General features: G+C 36.3%; 1 protein-coding gene across 1 annotated transcript in view; it reads right to left on the bottom strand.

The window, feature by feature from the left end:
• Positions 1-18,928, bottom strand: part of CDH9 (cadherin 9, type 2 (T1-cadherin)) — a 64,572-nt gene that overhangs the window by 4,439 nt on the left and 41,205 nt on the right. Inside the window, exons 3-8 of the mRNA XM_010571467.1 lie at positions 18,052-18,171; positions 15,648-15,815; positions 12,759-12,946; positions 11,184-11,437; positions 9,740-9,876; positions 8,221-8,342 (exon numbers count right to left, since the gene is read on the bottom strand). Coding sequence (XP_010569769.1) covers positions 8,221-8,342; positions 9,740-9,876; positions 11,184-11,437; positions 12,759-12,946; positions 15,648-15,815; positions 18,052-18,171 — 989 coding nt within the window. The remainder of the gene's footprint in view (positions 1-8,220; positions 8,343-9,739; positions 9,877-11,183; positions 11,438-12,758; positions 12,947-15,647; positions 15,816-18,051; positions 18,172-18,928) is intronic.

Here is an 18,928-nt window from a genome sequence, read left to right on the forward strand (position 1 = left end):
CCTACGGCACCTAAACTTAAAGGCAGAGAGAGCTCAGCAGCCAGACTTGTTTCCTTCAAAGCCATGAGGGAGCCAATGCCTGTCTTGAGGTTTTCAAGTGTTTCCAGTGTGTAGGGTGTCTTGAAGTCCCACAGACATCAAAGCCACTTGTTATCAAAGGCTTACTTCGCAGCTTGTTTTTCTGATATTTCCAGGGAAAGTACAGCATGACTTCTTCAAGACATACAGTAATTGACAAGTAACACTGATATGATTTTTAAGCTTTGCAGCAATCAAGTAAGGAATGCCTTTTTCTTATGTACTTTCTCTGAACACCAGCTTCAATGGGACCTGAGGATACAGTTAAATTTTGGAGGGTATTTAGCATCTCTCAGGATGGAACGCTGCACTAGACAAGCATAATTATAGGGCTACCAAAAATACTGAAGTGTTTTCCTTACTGTATCCTTCAGAAACCTGCTGCTGTTAGTGCTGTACTGCACAATGAGTATTTGGCCCATTTGTTCTAGTTAATTTTGGAATAATTTTATTGCAGCTAAAATTAATAAGCTGTTATTAAAAAAAAACCAAACAAAACCCCGAACAGTAGAGAGGTCTGAGTTTCGCTCACTCATTTCCCAGCAGCTCCTTCTAAAACAACCACAAGATTTTTTTTTGTCATTTTCTTTTTATTTTTGAGGCATATTGAGGAACTTGAAAGGTAATTTGTGAACATCAGCCTTATATAAGAGGATGTGACTATGCTGAAGGCAGGATTATGCAGTTTTTCCAAGTGTGATCAGAATAATAACTACTTATTAAGGCCTCTTCACTTTTAAAGCATTTGATGATCATTGCTCTTTAGATTTTTTTATTTTTTTTTTTAAAGTTTTAGCTGTTTCCTAAGATTATCCAAATCCCTGTTTATGGCAAAGTAGCCTATTCAGTATGTTGCCGAGTCTCTGATTATGCCAACATTTTTCCAATATCCCATTGCTTTTCTCTTTGCCATAATCTGGCCGAGAGTGGCAATGCAGAGAGCAAGACCAGGATAGTGCTTAGTTTTAGTTTTGCATTGTTTAATGCAAAAATGTAATATTGCTACCAAAACCAATTTCCTTCTGATAGGACTAAAATACCAAATTGAAATGAGAAAATTTCCCTCTCACATTTTTACAAGTTTGAAAAGACAGAAAAACTGTAAAAGTACCAAAGAGAAGAGAGAGAATTAGAATAAGTGATAATATTTGTGCAATTACTTGCTGAAAAACTCAAAAAGAAAATATCCTGATATAATAGCTACCAGAAATTGCAGTTGAGTATCTTGGGGCTTTTTGAGATGTAATCAGTGGGATGTTTGTAGGATCTGGATTTGATTCCCTTCATGTGCAAATCACATGGAGGAGGACAATTGTGCCAGGCATAGAGGAACCTAATTACATTGAAAACTTATTGTTGAGAGTAAGGCTGAAGAAGAAGAAAAAAAAAACCCAGAAAAAACCCTTATTACCTGCTCTAACTATTGGCTGCATCAATTGAGAACTAGCTGTTCTTCCACCAGGAAAGATGGGAGAATAAAAGAACAATGAGACAGGATGATTGCAGGTGAATTTTTCCAAATGATGAATAGGTGAAAGGAAATTAGAAATGTTATCTAATTAAGGTTTTTTTTTCAGTTATACAGCTGTAAATAAAAGAGAATCGTTAATGATAATCACTGCAGAAATGAAAGAGATGTGGCTATTTTTATTTTAAGTATCACAGTTATAGGAAAAAATGTAGCACTGTTTCATGTACGTTTTGTAATTTCATGTTGGAAATGTATTCTTCCATTTTGAAGCAGTTATGGACATTGAGTTATGATCTCTCTTCACCAGGAGTTCAGAGAAAGATCTCTGACACTGTAAGATTTATGAGGGAAGAGTTATTTCAAGAAAATGACATTTACTCAAATATATTTCAAGCATATCAGGCTTAGGTAAGATAAAAAGCATTCTCATTTTTTTCTTTCTTCCATAGTTTCCCATGTGAATAAGCACGATTTGGAAAATAGAGCATTACTGTCGTTATTTTGAGGGTTGCGTGTGCATGTGCATGTGCACTTCTGTGTGTTTGAAGAAACAGTCTCATACTCTTGAGTGGATCTTATTGGGTAAATTCAAGTTTTTAGGGGTCACTTGTCTTTGAGGGTACTGAATATTTAAACTTAGGCATTGACATAAAGTTTTCTTTTTTACACTGAGGACAAAGTGGTTGTAGCACCTTGACAATTTAAGATGAGTTGTGAATGAGGAATTATTCCAACTGGAAAAATTTCTTGAAGAATTTATTTCATTATGAAGCCAAAGATTCTGTTAAAGGGTTTGGACCTATTTCCCATTGGCATAATTTCTTCAAAAGTGGAAATTGTTTGGTTATAATACTGTTTTGTAGGTTTGGGTTTTTTTCTCCTGGATACTGTGTTTTTAAGGCCATGACTTACACCACAGATGAAATTGTGATTGTAGTTTATGTTCAGGCTATTTTATAGCTATTCATACTCATCTCTGAAAAAGTGATTGGGGATGAATAGACTGCCTAGTAACGGATTCCTTCCATATATCTGGTACATCCCTAGGTGTAGCCTGCTCTTCAGTTTTCTTCAAGCTGTTTTAAAGACAGAAAGTGAGTAAAAGCTAGGTGGGGGCATTCTAAAATAACAAGGGTCCCTGTGCACTTCAGAGCATGCCCTTACTGTTCCTGAGGCTGCATCTGTGGACACAGAGAGCTGCACAAGTAGGAGACTTGGGTCGTGGGATCAGCCTTGGGACTGCCTCTAAAAGGAATATAGGAATCATTAAAGCAAATGTTAAGCTAGTAGTGCATCTTTAACGAAGGTCAGCACCAGCTAGCCACTTTTTAGATGGGCTTTTCCACCTGTGCTGGCTTGGCGTGTCATGCGAATAAACCACAGTTGCACATTGGCTCCAGGGTACACCCTTTAAAAACGCAGCAGCATGCTTCAGACAGATTCTTGAAAGGTTCATTGAAGAAAGCTGAACAAGATGAGGTCTATGGGTGGACAGATCCAATATATTTTCAGGTTAAAAATTTCTAATAATAAAACAAATTTTGAGACAAATAGAATTTCTGCAACATAATCTTCTGCTGCTTCTTTTCAAAACACCATCATATTGGTGGTAGCTATCATATTTTTAAACCTTTTTTCCAAAATTCCTTCCTTTAAAATTCATTATAAATAAGACAGCGAAAAATAATGTCACTTTCAGAGGAATTTAAAGATGGTCTGCTGTTGTAGACAGTGCCTTTCTGAAGTTTTAAAAGAATGTGATTGTCATATAGCATGAAAATTGTACTTCCAATCTCAGAGAAGTAAGACCACTGGAGACAGGTGTTGTTATGCTAGAGATACAGTAACAGCTGCTGAATTCTGTTGTTTCTTGTATGTGATTGTAGATATGCAGAGGAGTAGGCCTTCAATCCACTTGAATCATTTGGGCTTTTGTTCTTGTTATATTATGCTCTTAGTTAAACCTGGATATTGTACAACAGAGAAATTTCTCAAATGGCATTTATCTACTTTCAGCTGCGTCTGAGGTAAGACTTAAAAAATAGCTCTAGGCACTTGCGAAAGGAATGTTCAGGACATTTTGCTGTGGTTTTTTTTGTCTGACGCTTTTTTTCAGAAGTCATATAGGAGAGAACAGAACAAATCCTGGATCTTGGAGCACTGGCCTTGTCATTCTTGAAACTGATTAAACTTGTTTTGTGCTGCAAATATTTCCCAACGTACCTGGAAAGATCTCACCACTTCGTCTGCAATAAACTATGAAAAAAACATATTGTGAGAGAGACTGCACTTTTGACAATCATCAGAATGTAGTAATGTGCAAATGCTGGGGGGAATGGTGGAAAAGCAACTTGTGTTTCTCCTGTCCTTTCTTTCTCTTGCCCCTTTTCCTGCCTGTATGATCTGGTAGGGCCAATCACTAACTAATCTTGAATGTATTAATAACACAGCATACTGTAAGTGTGTTGGATGAAGATTTTGTAGAAGATTTCGCAGTGGCTGCATTTCTCTAGGAGTGAAGTAATAATATAGTCCAAGTGTCCCCACATGGAAGTGTTGCAAAATCGATCCAGCTGTCAGTGGATGCCCATCTTGTCATTTTGCGGCTTGAGTGATCACACATGTTCAGGCACAATTCTAGCCCATACACCTGTATGGTGCTAGCTGCAGAAAGCAGCCTCCATCATATGTGTGTAAGCTTGAATAGACCTTTGATCTTCATGCTTTATCTCTTAAGAAATGTTCTGAAATGCCTGCCACTTAACAAAGCTTCATGTTTGGTAATGCAAAACAGTTTGGTTTTCAAGTCTTGGCTCTGTTCCACAAATATGTTGGTAGTTTTGAAGCAGGACTGAACGCTTATCAGAAGTTGGAAAATTCCCCATTGAACTCCAATTCTTGCTTCAAAAGAGAGACAGGCTATTAGCATGGCTCTCTCACTAAATCAAGCCAATGAGTGTCTACCCTGAGAACGCAGCTACAATGTATAAATAACCGGTAACTGATAATTAGCAATGGCCACATGAAAAATGTGATTTCTGTCTGCTCTGTCTGAAAAGGGGAGGGGAGGTATGGAGACTAATGAAAAGAAAAATCTGCCAGCTTTCTACAGGAAGAAATAAACTCTTTCTGTGTTCTGATGTCTGAGAGCCCCTGAATGGCAGGAAAGAATATAGCATCAGTGCAAAAAAAGCAACGCAGGTTATTTTCTTAAATATTATTATTGATGGGTATTGAAATTAGCTAAATTGTTACTAGCAAATTGTTCAGTTAAATCAGTCTCCTTTTCAAGTAAATCTTCCTGGTTTCCATGGAGAGGACTCATCCTCTAATCCAGCTAAAAAGACCCAATTAATTCCCGTGACAAGGGCATGAGAGAACTTGTACCAGAGCCTTCCCCACAACAGTCCCTGGGGCACGCCATCAAAGGATTAGGGATTTCTAAATTGTGCGACAGGAAGGCTGCATCATACTTTTCTTTAGCCTGTGTATTAGCCGGTGGAACGGGACTCGCATGGTGACAAATCTGTTCCAGCCTAATGAATGTAGTTGTTTATGCACCTCCAGTGATAATGTTTCTCCCCAGTCATACCATTGTTGTTTGGAGACAAAAGAGTGGCAGGGGAGGAGGAGCGACTGGAGGATTTTCTTTCCTTTGACCCTCCTAAGGCTATCTGAAAAACACAGCGAATGCCGCCTCTAATATCTGCTGATGTTGAAAATGAGTAATGTCACTTGGCGGCAAAGAGCAATATTTGATCATTCTGACTGCTTCCTGATGCACCTGAGATTTAGAGAGCCGTGTGATTAATAGCTGGGCCCAATTTAAAAAAAAAAAAAATTAAAAATTAACTAAATGTATCTATCTTCTCAGTCTGGCTCTCCTGCTATGGGCACCAGATGTAGAAGCACTGCTGTGATGTGTCAAGAAGCAATAATGATTCTAATAAGACAGCTGCTTTAGGTAATCTCTAAAATGAGGTAGAGTAGTACTAAATGAACACAACATGATTCTATATCTTTATTGTATTATAGGGGGACTGCTAAACATGAGCAATACAGACTATCTGGAACGTAGCATCCTTGGCCAAAATATTCAAGTTTGTATCTCTGTATTCACTGCTATTTTTCGGCACCAAAATAAAAGTAGTCTCATGTACTGAAGGTAATCTCTTTTCTGAAATACTTAGTCAACTATATGTAAATGTCCAGATATGAACTCAGATGCCTGTCTTGAGGAACCCAATTGTTAACAAATAGAATAACGATCTGGATGTCTCATTATTCTGCAGCTACACTTGATGCACACTGTCTTTCTAGTATTTCTGTGGATTTTTCCAATTAGGGAAAATAATTCCTGGAATTACATTGGTACACTAGATGTAAGGGAGGTCTGAATGACAATATGCTTATCTAATGGGCCTCTGTCATCTCTGTTGTTAGAAAAGCACAGAGTTTACCAGAAAGGTAAATGAAATTTTATACATTAATGGATATTTCATCAAGTATGCTAGCCTAGATGGAAATTGGGTTGAGGAAACTGACAAGCAGTATACCTGGATTGAACCTCGTTCATATATATGTCAAAACCTGTCTTTGCTGGTTGATAAAATTGCACATGATTAATTTCAATGAAACCTTCATTTGTAAGCTTTGGAACCTTTCTTTGTATTATTAAAGTACAGTCACTTTACTATCAGTCATTATATGGAGATTTTAAGGTTTATTTGTCTCAGTTTCATCTCATGCAAAGAGATTTTGTTGCACAGACAGAATTTAGGTCATATGCCAGCTGTTTGAAATTAATGGCTAGAATTATCTGAATGTATTACACCTGGAAAAAACGCTTATAAATCATAAAACAAAACTACGAGGGTACAATAACCAGAAGTTTAGGGAATTTTTGCTCATTCCGTAAGTCTTGATATGTATTCTTATGTGACAGTTTATGTCACTGGTTAAGACGCAATGTTCTGATCATAAAGCTCAGTTGTTTTGAAAGGTGCTCCTTGCTCATTTTTCTGATATTGTAATTCCTTCCACTGTTTTAATTTAATTCATCACTGTCTTTGATATGCATATTCCTCTATTTATGTCATTTGCATCAAAAATAGTAAGACTTTCTTGAAAAAGAATTAAAATAATGGTCAAATACCTTTTCAAAGCCAAGTCATTTCACTCAAAGTATCCTCTGTCTTTTTAACCCACTTACTTAGATTCTAGTATTAAGTACAATGAATGAAAAATAAGTAGAATTGAATGCAAACTCCAGCAATCCACTGTATCCTCTTTTTTCCCTTTTTTGATCTCTCTCTTTTTTTTTTTTTCCTTTGGTCTGTTAAACCATTCATGAAACATCATTTGAATTGCAACTGGTAAATTGCATGTTCTTGCTCTGTCTAGAGTTCTGCAGGACCTGATCTGAAATTCCAGCCTCATCTCAGGTACCATCTGTGCTACTCTCAGTGCAACCCCTGTGACTATGTTGAATACAACACTGGAAACATGAGCATGCTTCCTCACGTGTATCCATATCCCCCAGCTTTCTAACACCTTTGAGTGTTGTAGGGTCACTGTGCTCTAAGGAAAACCAAAACATTCTACATTCTGATCCTTTCCACATACTTTCCATGAAGTTAGCCAGCTTTGGTTGGATGAAGTCAGCATAAAACTATTGAGACACAAGGACAGAACTAAGCTGAGTTTAAGGCTCCATCCTGGCCTCTCTCTGCTAAAGTAGGAACCCACTCAGATCTGTACTAGCAAAAATAATGATCTCAAGCTTCTTCTTCCACTCAAAAATGCATGAGTCTAGAGAAGAGGCTCGTGCATGGACTTAGGCCCATGCTTGAAAGACAATCTCGAGGTACCGAGTCTGCTATTAAATCCAGTTCTTTGGTAAATATTTTCAGAATTAAATATCAGCAAAACATACATCTTTCTTCACAAGATTTAAAACTGAAAGGCTGACTGGCGCTAGCATAAATAGGTGTTGGTGGTAGCAGCAGTAATATTAAAAGATTTCTGTAATATCCTGGCTCTGAGTTCTGTGGGTCTGCCTGCTTTCTCAGTTCCTAGTTATCACTTTATTTTCTCTACAAATCTTGTTATTGTCTTTTTAGATTGTTACAGAATTTGTGAGATAGTTTAGAAAGGGATATACATGAGCTTTGACCAAATTCAACTCAATTCCAAATTGAAGTTTAATTTACAATGGAAAGAGTTGTATTATCTTTTATTTTTGTAAAAGCTTATTTTTCACATCTCCTTTACTGAAGCATAATAAAAGATTTTCCTGCTTTATGTACTTGAAGTGGCTACATTATCTAAGGCTCTGAAAAAAATCCAGAAGGAAATGGAATTATCAAACAGTATAAATGGTTTTGTAGCATTATATATAACTAGTTCTGAAAAATATTTTCTGATATTAGGAATGAATAAACATCTTAAAGTACAGGTTTGTATTGTATGTTATGTTATTATACTGGGGTAAAGTCCTGCCTCTTTTATCTCCTCCTTTTTTGAATCAACTGGTAGTTTCTGTAGAAGATAGGAAATAAAGAGGCTGGGTTGGTTTGCAGTTGTTCAAATTAAGATACGTTGAAGTCTTCATTATGGTATTCCAGGAGAGTTTCATTACAAGTTCTTCAGTAACGTAAGTATTTGTTTACCTGTCCTGCTTTTGCATTTTCACAGACAAATGTTTCATAGTATTTGGCAAATTCTGGTGCATGATCATTTATGTCTAAAATCCGGATGAAGACAGGTATCTGGCTACTTTGTTTAGGATTATCTGAAACAAGAAAATTATTTATATTACAATACAAAGATTTACAGTCTATGTCCATGAAAAGACCTGAAATTATCTAATATATTTTTTCAAATAGACATTAGAAATATCAATTTTTCTTGATTATACTAAAACAATTATGTTTCATTTTCTGCTGATTTACATTCCATATGCATAAAAGCCTTATTTATATTTGAAACAAATTGTTCTATTATAGTATATATATTTTGAAGTAATATAAAGTATACTTAAATTGATTTGCATTAAAAACAGGTCACTGAGTTATTATTGACTTGTATTCCATACATCAGTGCAGTAAATGATTCATTGCAAAAGCTGTTTCCTGAGGTTGAGCTGTCAAGAACATTTACTTTTCCAATCAGTAAAGCAGTTAAACAGTGTCAGTCAATAACAACATCACAAAAAAAAACCCCAAACCAACAAAAAGTTGTCCTTTCTCCACAAAATCTAAAACCCAAACCAAAACAAGGACATATGTAGATGTTATCATCAATTGGTCTTCACAAACTTGACCTCTAAGGTCAAGCTATTGCTGGAGATTAATCTCATAGTACAGATATTGAAAATGGACACCATATTTGATCAAACAATGAAAAAGCATTTATGATGAAAAAGTATCGGTCTTTCTGAAAATGGGGATATAATCCCTCTCTCCATATTACCCGACTCCCAGACTATTAAGCACATAGAGTGCTAGGGAATCTATAGGGAGAACGAAGGAAGGAAGAAAAGTTTTCCCCTAGAATCGGTGTTTCTGTTTCCCCTCTGATGACTCTTATCAGTTGGCTGGAAAGAAAAGGCAGGCACGAGACATCCAGATCTAAAAGGGTCCAACAGAATAGTAAAGAATCCAGGTGAAAGATTTAGGGCTAGGGTCTGCTTCAGACATGGAGAGGAAAGAATTTCCTCTAATCTTGACTTCAGATGAAGCCATTTCCTGACATAAGTTAAAGCAGTTGAGGTAAAGCATAATTCTTCCCCTGTTTACAGTGATCATTCTGACAATGTGTTATTTGTCTGTCATAGACAACTTTTTTTACCAAGGATTTTTCCAAAGACTTAGCTTAGGATAAAGCCAGTGCATCACACCTGCACCAAATTATTTGCTGGGAATTCTCAGGGAACCAGTTAACTTGTCTAATATATACTGTACACGGTTTTGCTGAGCCTGAGAATTCCAAATTCTCTATTCATAAATGGGCAAAGATAATCTTAAAGTAGTAAACTGAACTTTTAGATGTGCATTTAAAGATACTCTGCCCATTGATAATATCTGAATAAGGGCAAAACTAATGAAACAAGATAAATCATAGATACTGTAGAATTTCAGTCGTTTCTCAGTTCTAATGTTCTTCTGAGATAAACGATCTCCAACTTACTGATTTCAGATGCTATGACAGTGATGTTGTGCCAAGGAGTTTCTTCCCGATCAAGTGGCTTTGAGATGAATAAGGATCCATTTCCTGAATAGATGTTGAATATTCTGTCAAGGTCAGTGTGTCGATCCACAGAATATCTGTCAAGATACAGTACAACTGAGCATCACTATCTCCTGTTACAGTCTCTAGTTTAGCTCACAGCCACCTCTAAAAGTTTTCTACTTTTAACTGTGGTGAATCAAGAATGTTTTTTTACAATTAACCTAAGCTTTCCTGTAGCTGCCTGAGTGCAGCATGTTACAAATACTGAGAAACAATTTTTTAAGACCAGCAAGAAGGATGAAGACCAAACTAAGTACGTGGTCAGTTTGTTGGATTCATATTTGAAATTACATTTTAGCTTATAAAGTGTATGCTGGGATAACAACTAAAAGTCAACATTCTTAGATAATATTTTTGCAAATTAATTGCTTCTTGGAGAACTCAGTCATCAAAGGACACACATTGCAGATATAACTAAGTATCAATTTATACAAGATATTTTTGAGATATCACAAGGAGCATCAAAATCACCAGAAAAATCTTTGGCTTAATTGTTGTTTAAGATGAAAGTTCTTAAAACCTTATTTTATGACACTTGTGTTTGCTTTTTCTTCCCCAGCAAGGAAAAACTTGTTTTACAGGTGTTTTTTAATTAGTCTAGTAGTTACCAGTCACTATCAGGTTAAATTTATACATAGACTACTTAAAAATATTTTATTTTCTTCCTCCTCTCACACCTCCTACCTCAAACCGTACTGCTGCAGGACATAACAGTCTTGTTCAGAAATGCAGAAATCAGGTTTCCTAATCAGTTGCATGGTTAATACACAAATTTCAGTGCTGTGTTTGTCACAGCAGATAATAATAGCAGATGGCTAACAATTACAGCAATTTCACAGCACTGAACTCTTACCGCTCATCGTTATGACTTTCTCGCAATCATTTCTTATTTAATAATGTGATCATTAAATAGTTAAGCTATGGAACATGGTAGACAATGTCATGTCTAGGGGATTATGAACATACAGAAGGCTGACTGCTATCAACTAGCAGGGAGCGTAGAAGTACACCATTTTGAGTATTTTACATAACTTTGCCACTGGAAACATGGTATAAAAGCATAATCTTATGAACAGTTTGGTAAAATTACTGGAACATGATGCCAGTTAAATGCTGACCTCTCCTTTCTTTTTAGTTGATGCCTATAGGCTGTCCTTCAGAAGCATACCATGCCCTGTTAACTGTGCTTTCACAAGCTCCCATGGATATTTGTCTGCTTGACACTTTTCAGTAGCCCCTATGTGCTCAATTACTCAAGTGCCCCCCTATTACATTGCACTCTCATCACTGTGCAGGAGATTTGACCCACATCTAAAGCATTTTATATTGTGTAATGGCTTACTTTATTGCATTCTTTGTTATATCTGGATCTTGGGCTACAACCTGCCCAATAATGCTTCCTTCCTTGGCATCTTCATCTACCTCTATTAAATACCAGGGTCTGCTGAATACTGGAGGTTCATCTATGTCTTCCACAGAAATTTTGACAAAAGCCATGTCTTTGAATGGCCCCAGCTGAAGAAAACGAGGATCAGGATGAGTGTTGGTTGCTTCCACTCTTAACGTGTATAACATCTTGTTTTCAAAATCCAGATGCTGGAGAGCAAATAATAATAGTAAAGGAAATTGTGTCACTTTACAAGAAATGTGAATAAGTTTTATAATGCTGAATTAGAAGTGTAGGCATTTTTAGGAGCAAAAGCTCTAGAATTTAATGCATCTTGGAGAAGATAGAGTATATTAGGGCTTGCTCTAGGTATAAGAAAAATGAGGAGTATTATAGGGCAGCAAGGCAATTATGATCCCTCTGCCTACTACTTGTTCAGATTCCTGGAAAACCAGAAGGGGTCAATCTATAGTAAAACAGAAAGAGAGAAAGAAATGGGGAAGCTGGACTCAATCCACGAGTAGGAGTTGGTAAAGGTCTTATTTGTTTCATCTCATTGGTAGGAATAAGAACAATTATCGCAGCTCTTAAATGCTCTCTGTCCTACTTCTTTTTTCCATACTCCTCCCCATTACCATCTACCCTTACCTATTTTGCATCAGGAGCAACTCAGACCTGTCCCTGGCCTCCATGTTTCAGAGTGAAAAGAAAAACTATGAAGTCTGATTTCCAATCTCTCTGAGATTTATATTATGCATATCCATATATGCATATGTATATATAGATTCATATGTGCACATATATAAATGCCTGCACATACATAAAGATACGTGTTTCCATATATATGTGTATAGATCTATATTATATATATGTAGATATCAATTAATTGTTACTGATAGGTTTAGTAAGAAAAGAACAGAAAATAGTGTTCAGAGTTTAACAGGCTGAACACTAAAAAGCAACCAATAAATCTGTCAGAGATGGTATTTTGAATTAAATTTCTGCTCATGTCTTTGCTCTTTAAACTTCCATTGACGTTATGTGTAACAACTTAAGTTTCACCAAGTTTGGACTTAAACCAAGACAGATTTTAGGTACCGGAGATACCTGACTGTTGGACAGACTAGAGAGGGACAGTTTAGCCTTGGAGGTGTAAGTTCCTCAAACTTCAGATGAGCCTCCAATCCTTGTGAGCCTTACTGCAGCATTCAGCTGACAAACCCCACTTTAAACTGAACCCCTCCAGGTTTTCACAGCCCGAATTTGAAAGTACTGTGTGTGAGAATATATATATCGAACAGACAGCAGCCACTGAAATATTGCTTTATGTGAAGTGACATGCCAGTAAATTTCCCTTGAGACTTGAAAATAACAGATATCTGCTGAAGAAAGAGAAGAACAAAACTAATACAACAACTCCTTGGCAGCCTGACCCCTGTGAAATCTACCCTCCCTTCCCCTGGAAAAAGAAAAATAACTGTAACACCTGGAGAGCTAAGTACATATAAAAGAGAGGGAGAAAAAATAAACCTTTTTGACAGTTATAATCCCTTCCTGTGTGTCCTTGTCAGTGACGATATCAAACATGTCTGATCCATCCCCATTGGAGATGCTATACTCAATCTCTGCATTTTCACCCACATCGGGGTCATTGGCTTTAATTCTGCCAAGAGGAGTCCCAGGTGGTGCAGACTCAGGAGAGCTGAACTGATAGGTGCCTGGAAGAGCGAAATCAAGCATTTATTGTTTTGAGAAGCTTTGGTCTTCTGAATAATAAACATCTTCAATTTCACCTGGATTTTTAAAGTAACTTGAAGTTTGAAACACTTTAGTATGATGACTAACAGCATTTTCTTAAACTTTAAAACAGGATTTGGAGTTGATTGACAAACTGTCACAAAAATTTCAAGTGATTCTTCAAAGCCATTTAGTACTGTGCTTTTAATTTTTTAATTTTTTTTTTTTTTTTTGTTCTTCAGCTCTAAGGAGCAGAGAAGATCAACAATAAAGCACCAGTTCTAACCTTGATTATTTAACAGCACATACATTTTTTTTCTCTCAGTTTTTTAGAAATGTTCCCAGATATATTTAGTAGTAGGGGATTTTGTTTTGTTTTCTCAAAGCACAAGACTTGTAGAAACCAGTGTGGATTTTGAAAAGAGACTAAAATAGAATAGACTTTTTTTTTATTCTTTTGAAAAATATATTCAAGATTTGTAGGTGTTCTGTGTGAAAGTAATTCATTCATCTGTTATTGGTAATACATACTAAAGAGTCATGGTAAAGAGAATTTGGATACATGTTCATGTTAATTGCTATAGTTAATTGAAATGCAGATACATTCAGATTTTCTTTAATTTACTCTGCATATACTTTTTGTGCTCTTTCAATGGTTGGTTTCATTTAATGTTTTTATAATCAGGGTTGGCTAGAAAGAATTCTGATTACACAGACTTTAATCTTGCCTATGTGTATGAAAAGTGAATTTATATGTATTTTCTGACAACATTTGCAAGAAAAATGTAATTATAAAGACATACTGTTGCAGAAAAAATATTAATGGGATGGTTTTCTTGACCAGTCAGAACCAGTCAATGAAGACCTTTCATCACTAGCAAGACACAAATGTTTCTAAATCAGTATTTTCAGTTATTTCTTACCAAGAAAATGTAAAAAAAAGAAATCTGATATATTCAGCATTTTACATGTGGCAACCCAGAATGTGATGTTTCTTTTGATGTGTTTTCTCATGTAAATTAATATTAATTTACTGAGTGGAATACTAGTATTGGAAAAATAACTTAATAATCTGACAAAATTAGCACCTGATAAAATGCACAATCCTCATCTGAAGGGTCCAATAAGAATGTGTATAGTTGTATTGACTTGTAGTGAAGCACAGTCAAGTATCTTTCTTGCAAGTAGCCTATTTCCTATATTTACATGTCCTTTGCTTTCTTTTAAGACACTTAAAACTAATCTTGAAAGAAGAGCATCATAAGGAGCAAAGGCTAAGGAGACTGAAAACACTAAGTTATTTTGCAGTTCTATGCATTTTTCATTCTTTATTTTTTTAATTAATTTAATTTAATTTAATTCAGCAACAACACTTACAATGCAATGTTCTACACTGCAGTCTAATTTAGGTTCAAGAATTCTCATTTGCCAAAATAGTATGGGCTATATAATGCCATACATGTTTAAGCAGTATCCTCTTCTGAAGTCAAACAGGAAGGTTGGTTAAAAATTGCTGTTTGAGTTTGCCATGTGAAGGTTATTCTCAGCAAGTAAACTCTGAGTGTGAATTCAAATTATATTTTCTTTATAAGGAATGCAGTACTTCCTCTCCTCTCTCTTTTTAAAAAGCAATCTGTTATCATGAATAGAGATAAAAAACTTATATGCAATTTCAAGAATCCTTTCTCCCACACTGCCAGAATTTTCTAATATTGTAGAAAATCTGTTCTAGGTTGACCTGTTTATACTATTCTGAGTGTACTTATTGGCATGGTACTGAAGTGCTTTTCAAATTTCTTCAAGTCCAGGAGAGCGTTTTCTAAATCAGCTGTGTTTGTTCAGTCCTTGGTGAATCTGTAAAGAGAGCCAGTCAGGTCCCTAATCAGTGCCAACAAGCAATTCAAATTTTACAATGTGGACATTTTTCCAGCAGGCACTGAACTACGGCTGTAAATTTCTTCTATCTGCAGCCTATCAAACAGTTATCAGACACTGATTATAACAATTTGGGATTGGATTTAAACCAGTGGCCTAGGATGAAAAGATCTGTAGTATGCTACTGTGAAGCTTTCTGTATTGTGCAGCTTTCTGTTCTTTGCCATTTTTTTATTCTACAGAGATATTTTTAAAAAACTTACTTGTGTCAAACTGGTCCAGATCATTCAATCATTCATGAACTAGATCTAAAATCATTCAACATCAAGAGCTGAACACAGATTACAGGTACCTAAACCAAATGCTTAGACTTCCAGCAGAGCATACCACCTGAGCAACTCTGCCTGTGCAAGGTGGTACATTAGAAAATTTGCTGACCTATTCGCTTGCCTAAACATGTGGAACTAAAAGTGTCTCCAAAAACTGAACCCTAAATTTTGTAATTAAATTGCTCTAAAGGTTTTCAAGTCCCTGCAGTTAGCCTAGGTTATTGATACAGCTCATATTCCTGTAAGCAAAGAATGGGAAGGAAGTTTACCATTCCAAGAAATATTTTGCTATTAAAAAAACGGAGGCAGAGATTCCCATTTGCCTTAATAATGCTGCAACATAAGCAGACACAGCAGTGGGCCAGCATTTATACTAAATATAAAGGGAGAAAACCAGAAGATCCCAGATGGTGACAGTGAAACAGCTGATTTTAGAGAGGTTCTCTGGAAAACAACGGAACTATTAGGTGCTCCATACTCTGGGGGAAGCGAGGCGGATTGTCGTTGACATCAGTCAGCGTGATGTTCACGGTGGTGGTCCCTGATAGTCCTCCCATCTGGCCTCCCATGTCTTTGGCCTGGATGACCACTTGATACTGTTCTCTGTTCTCTCGGCTCATGTCTGGTAAAGCAGTCTTGATTAAGCCTTGGAGAAGAAAGAAAAAAGAGAGACAGAGAGGTGAAGAAGCACCACCCACTTAAATCTCAGAGTTTTTAAATGGATTCATGTAAAATATACTGTGCAGATTTTAATCCACAGCAGTCAAAAAAAGCTACACTGCAATAAGCCTTTCAAGCTATGGCTGATTTAATGTGATTTTAAGAAAAAAGAGAAATAAAGGTAACAGGGACATATTCATTGTTTGTGATGTGCTAAATCAGTCTAATTATTCTTTCAATGACAAAAATATACATATATTTGTTGAATTAATTAAATTTTTCAGGTAATATCTCCAGTTAATATTTTAATGTAATATGTTATCTCCAGCCCTGGTGAGGTTTTGATATTATAGCACAAGGCTGAACTCTTAACATGCCCCAGATTCATTCTTCTGGACTGTAATAAATCATAGATTTTCATGCCCAGTGATGGGCCCTGTAAGTCAGCTAGGACTATAGCTAATAAAAGCATTGGACAAGACTGTAAAATCAGTGTTGGAAATGTTTTTTGGTTGTCTGATCTCAAGAATTTCATAAATGTAATTTAAATAGCTCAGACTCTTGTACAGCACACAAAACCAGTAGGGACCTCAGGTGAGAAAACCAAAAATCCCATAGCCTGAACAGAGAAGTAACTTCAATCCTCCTGGGATCCAGAGCCAAAAAGACCTTTTCATTAAAGTGGACACACACATGTTTTCTTTTAGAAAACTAATCAGAGCTTTTTCTTGTACTTAGAAGGGTGGTGGTTTTGCAAGGTTGAAGTGATGAGAGCTTTCTCAAGTGACGTTGGAGGATTCACACCCCCGCCTTTCCTTTCTCAGAAGGCAGCTCTCATTACAAGCTTGGCTTGGTATGGAGGCTGTTCTATTATGCAAAAAAAGCAACCCTAGAAAACTCCTACTCCTAGAGAGTGAAACAAAGAAAAAAACCTCTATAGTCTAGTGGTTATGGCATTTACGTCTGATCCAGGATTGCCAAGTTCTGATTACCGTACCTAGGCTCGTTAATATATGTAGCATTAAACAGCAAATTGGATAAAAATGAAAGATAATCCCAGAACCTAAGATGAGAGCCCAGGTCTGCCCTAAACCGTCTGCCTGCCTAACCACCTGCTGCCATCAGTTAATGCCGGTGTGGTACTGGTCCAGTTTCCCTGCTTATGCCTGATAAAGGTGTTTTGAGTAGGGGATTGGAGAAAAAACGGAGAGAGAGAGGAAAAGGGGAAAAAACCCCAAACACTTCAATCCTAGGCAAAATCGTTATGCTCTCTTTTAAAACTGTAGCCATGTGACTTTTGTTATCTTTGATATAATGCCCTTGCTGTATTTAAAAAAGAAATTGATTCAAAGGGAAATTAGCCATCATCTGAGCATGCTCAATGGGTTAGGAACTTCAGGCATTCTGGGCAAAATTGCACTTAAGTTCTGGATTCTCAAACCAGAAGAATTTTGATAACGTGCAAGAACAAGCTAATGCAACACCTGCTAAGGATTAGGTGTCTGGAGGGGCGAAGGGTGTTGTTTGCTTTTTTTTTTTGAAAACCAATTTTGGATTATAGATTTCCAAAGTTGACACAAGTTCTTCTTCTTTGTGTCTGTCTTTTATCTGATTTCCTAAATAACAGTGAAAAGGGCTTCCATTCATGCTTTACAACTTAAAACCATGACTGCTTCCCGCTTCAATTCTAATAGCCGTTGGAATCAGAATATAGTTTCAAAAAGCATCTTGAGTTAAAAATTGTCAATCGTCAAGAATCTATAACAAACTTTTAGAAATAATTAATTTTCCTTTGGGGATCTTTTTTTTTTTTACCTTACAGTCTGAAATTATCCAGCTCCTTTTTCCTTTTCTTAAAGACAAACAGATGAAATTCCCAGAAATTGGTGTAAAGAAGGCTTTAATACTTTCATGATTCTTTGGACCCTTTATGATATTCTACACCCTTTCTGAACTGTTGACCCTTACAGCTAACAGTTGTCTTCCAGAAGTTTTTATTCATACCAAGTAAAGCAGTTCTTCTGCAATAATATTTTAACAAAAAAAAAAAGGAATACTTTTAATGTGATTCCAGTTTCCATTTAGAAAAAATGTATCAGCTTCGTGTCAAGTCATATGATGCCATACACCTGTTCCAATATTTAAGTGCAAGTGAAAAGTGTCTTGATCCCTGCATCCTGTCTCTGTCATTGCAAAAAAGTAAGACTGAATGAATTGCTAACCTGTTTCTGGATCCACCGAGAAATATGGCTGTCCCTGAAGGATGCTGTACACCACTTTGGCACTGTTTCCATAGTTGGCATCATCAGCATCTGTGGCTGTCACTTGAATAACAGAGGTACCTAAATGGGTATCAGACAAGGAATCAGCAGATTTTAAGGCAGCACCTGCTTCTTGTAAACCACCTAAAGTTGTTTCAGTATTGAATTCAGTAAAAAATCGAACAGCATCTGGTGGACAAATCCAGTGTTATCCTACCCAAGCAAACAGTAAAATAAAGTCTTATCTTCCCTGTGACTAAAACTAAAATCATTATCACTTAAGATGCATGCTTCAGTTAAACATGAGTAAACTCATAGGGATTGACACTTGTCTTTGAAACCCAACACAGCTTTAGGTTTCTTTGGTGATCAAATAGGTTCGAAGACTGTTCTCTGGTAATAACATGACCTCAGTTGAAACTGTTCACTTAAAAGGTAGGTAGCTGCTGCGTGAAAAGTACCATTGTGATTCTTAAGTTTGGCTTAATCAGTAAATTAAATTAAAGCAAATTTCCCCATACTCATTTTCTGCTTAGATGACAACCTCCAAATATCTGAAGTCAGACTAAATAAAAAATTTTGTGTCATCTTACCTAATTTTTAAGATGCTTTAAAAAAAAAAAAGCTTGGTTTTGCAATAAGAAATTCTGGGCTTCTTTTCTCTTGATCAAAGTTATCCACCTATTTGGCAAATAATTGCCATTAAAAGATAACTACATCTTTTCAGCATTCACTTATTTTGCATGAAAATATCTTACCCATGTCCTGTGATGACAATGAGGAGAATATAGGCTATATGGGATTAAGAGCACTGTGAGCCAAGACATTTGGTGTAGTT

The sequence above is a fragment of the Haliaeetus leucocephalus genome, unplaced genomic scaffold (assembly GCF_000737465.1).
Source record: "Haliaeetus leucocephalus isolate CR32 unplaced genomic scaffold, Haliaeetus_leucocephalus-4.0 Scaffold328, whole genome shotgun sequence".
Taxonomy (NCBI): Eukaryota; Metazoa; Chordata; class Aves; order Accipitriformes; family Accipitridae; genus Haliaeetus; species Haliaeetus leucocephalus.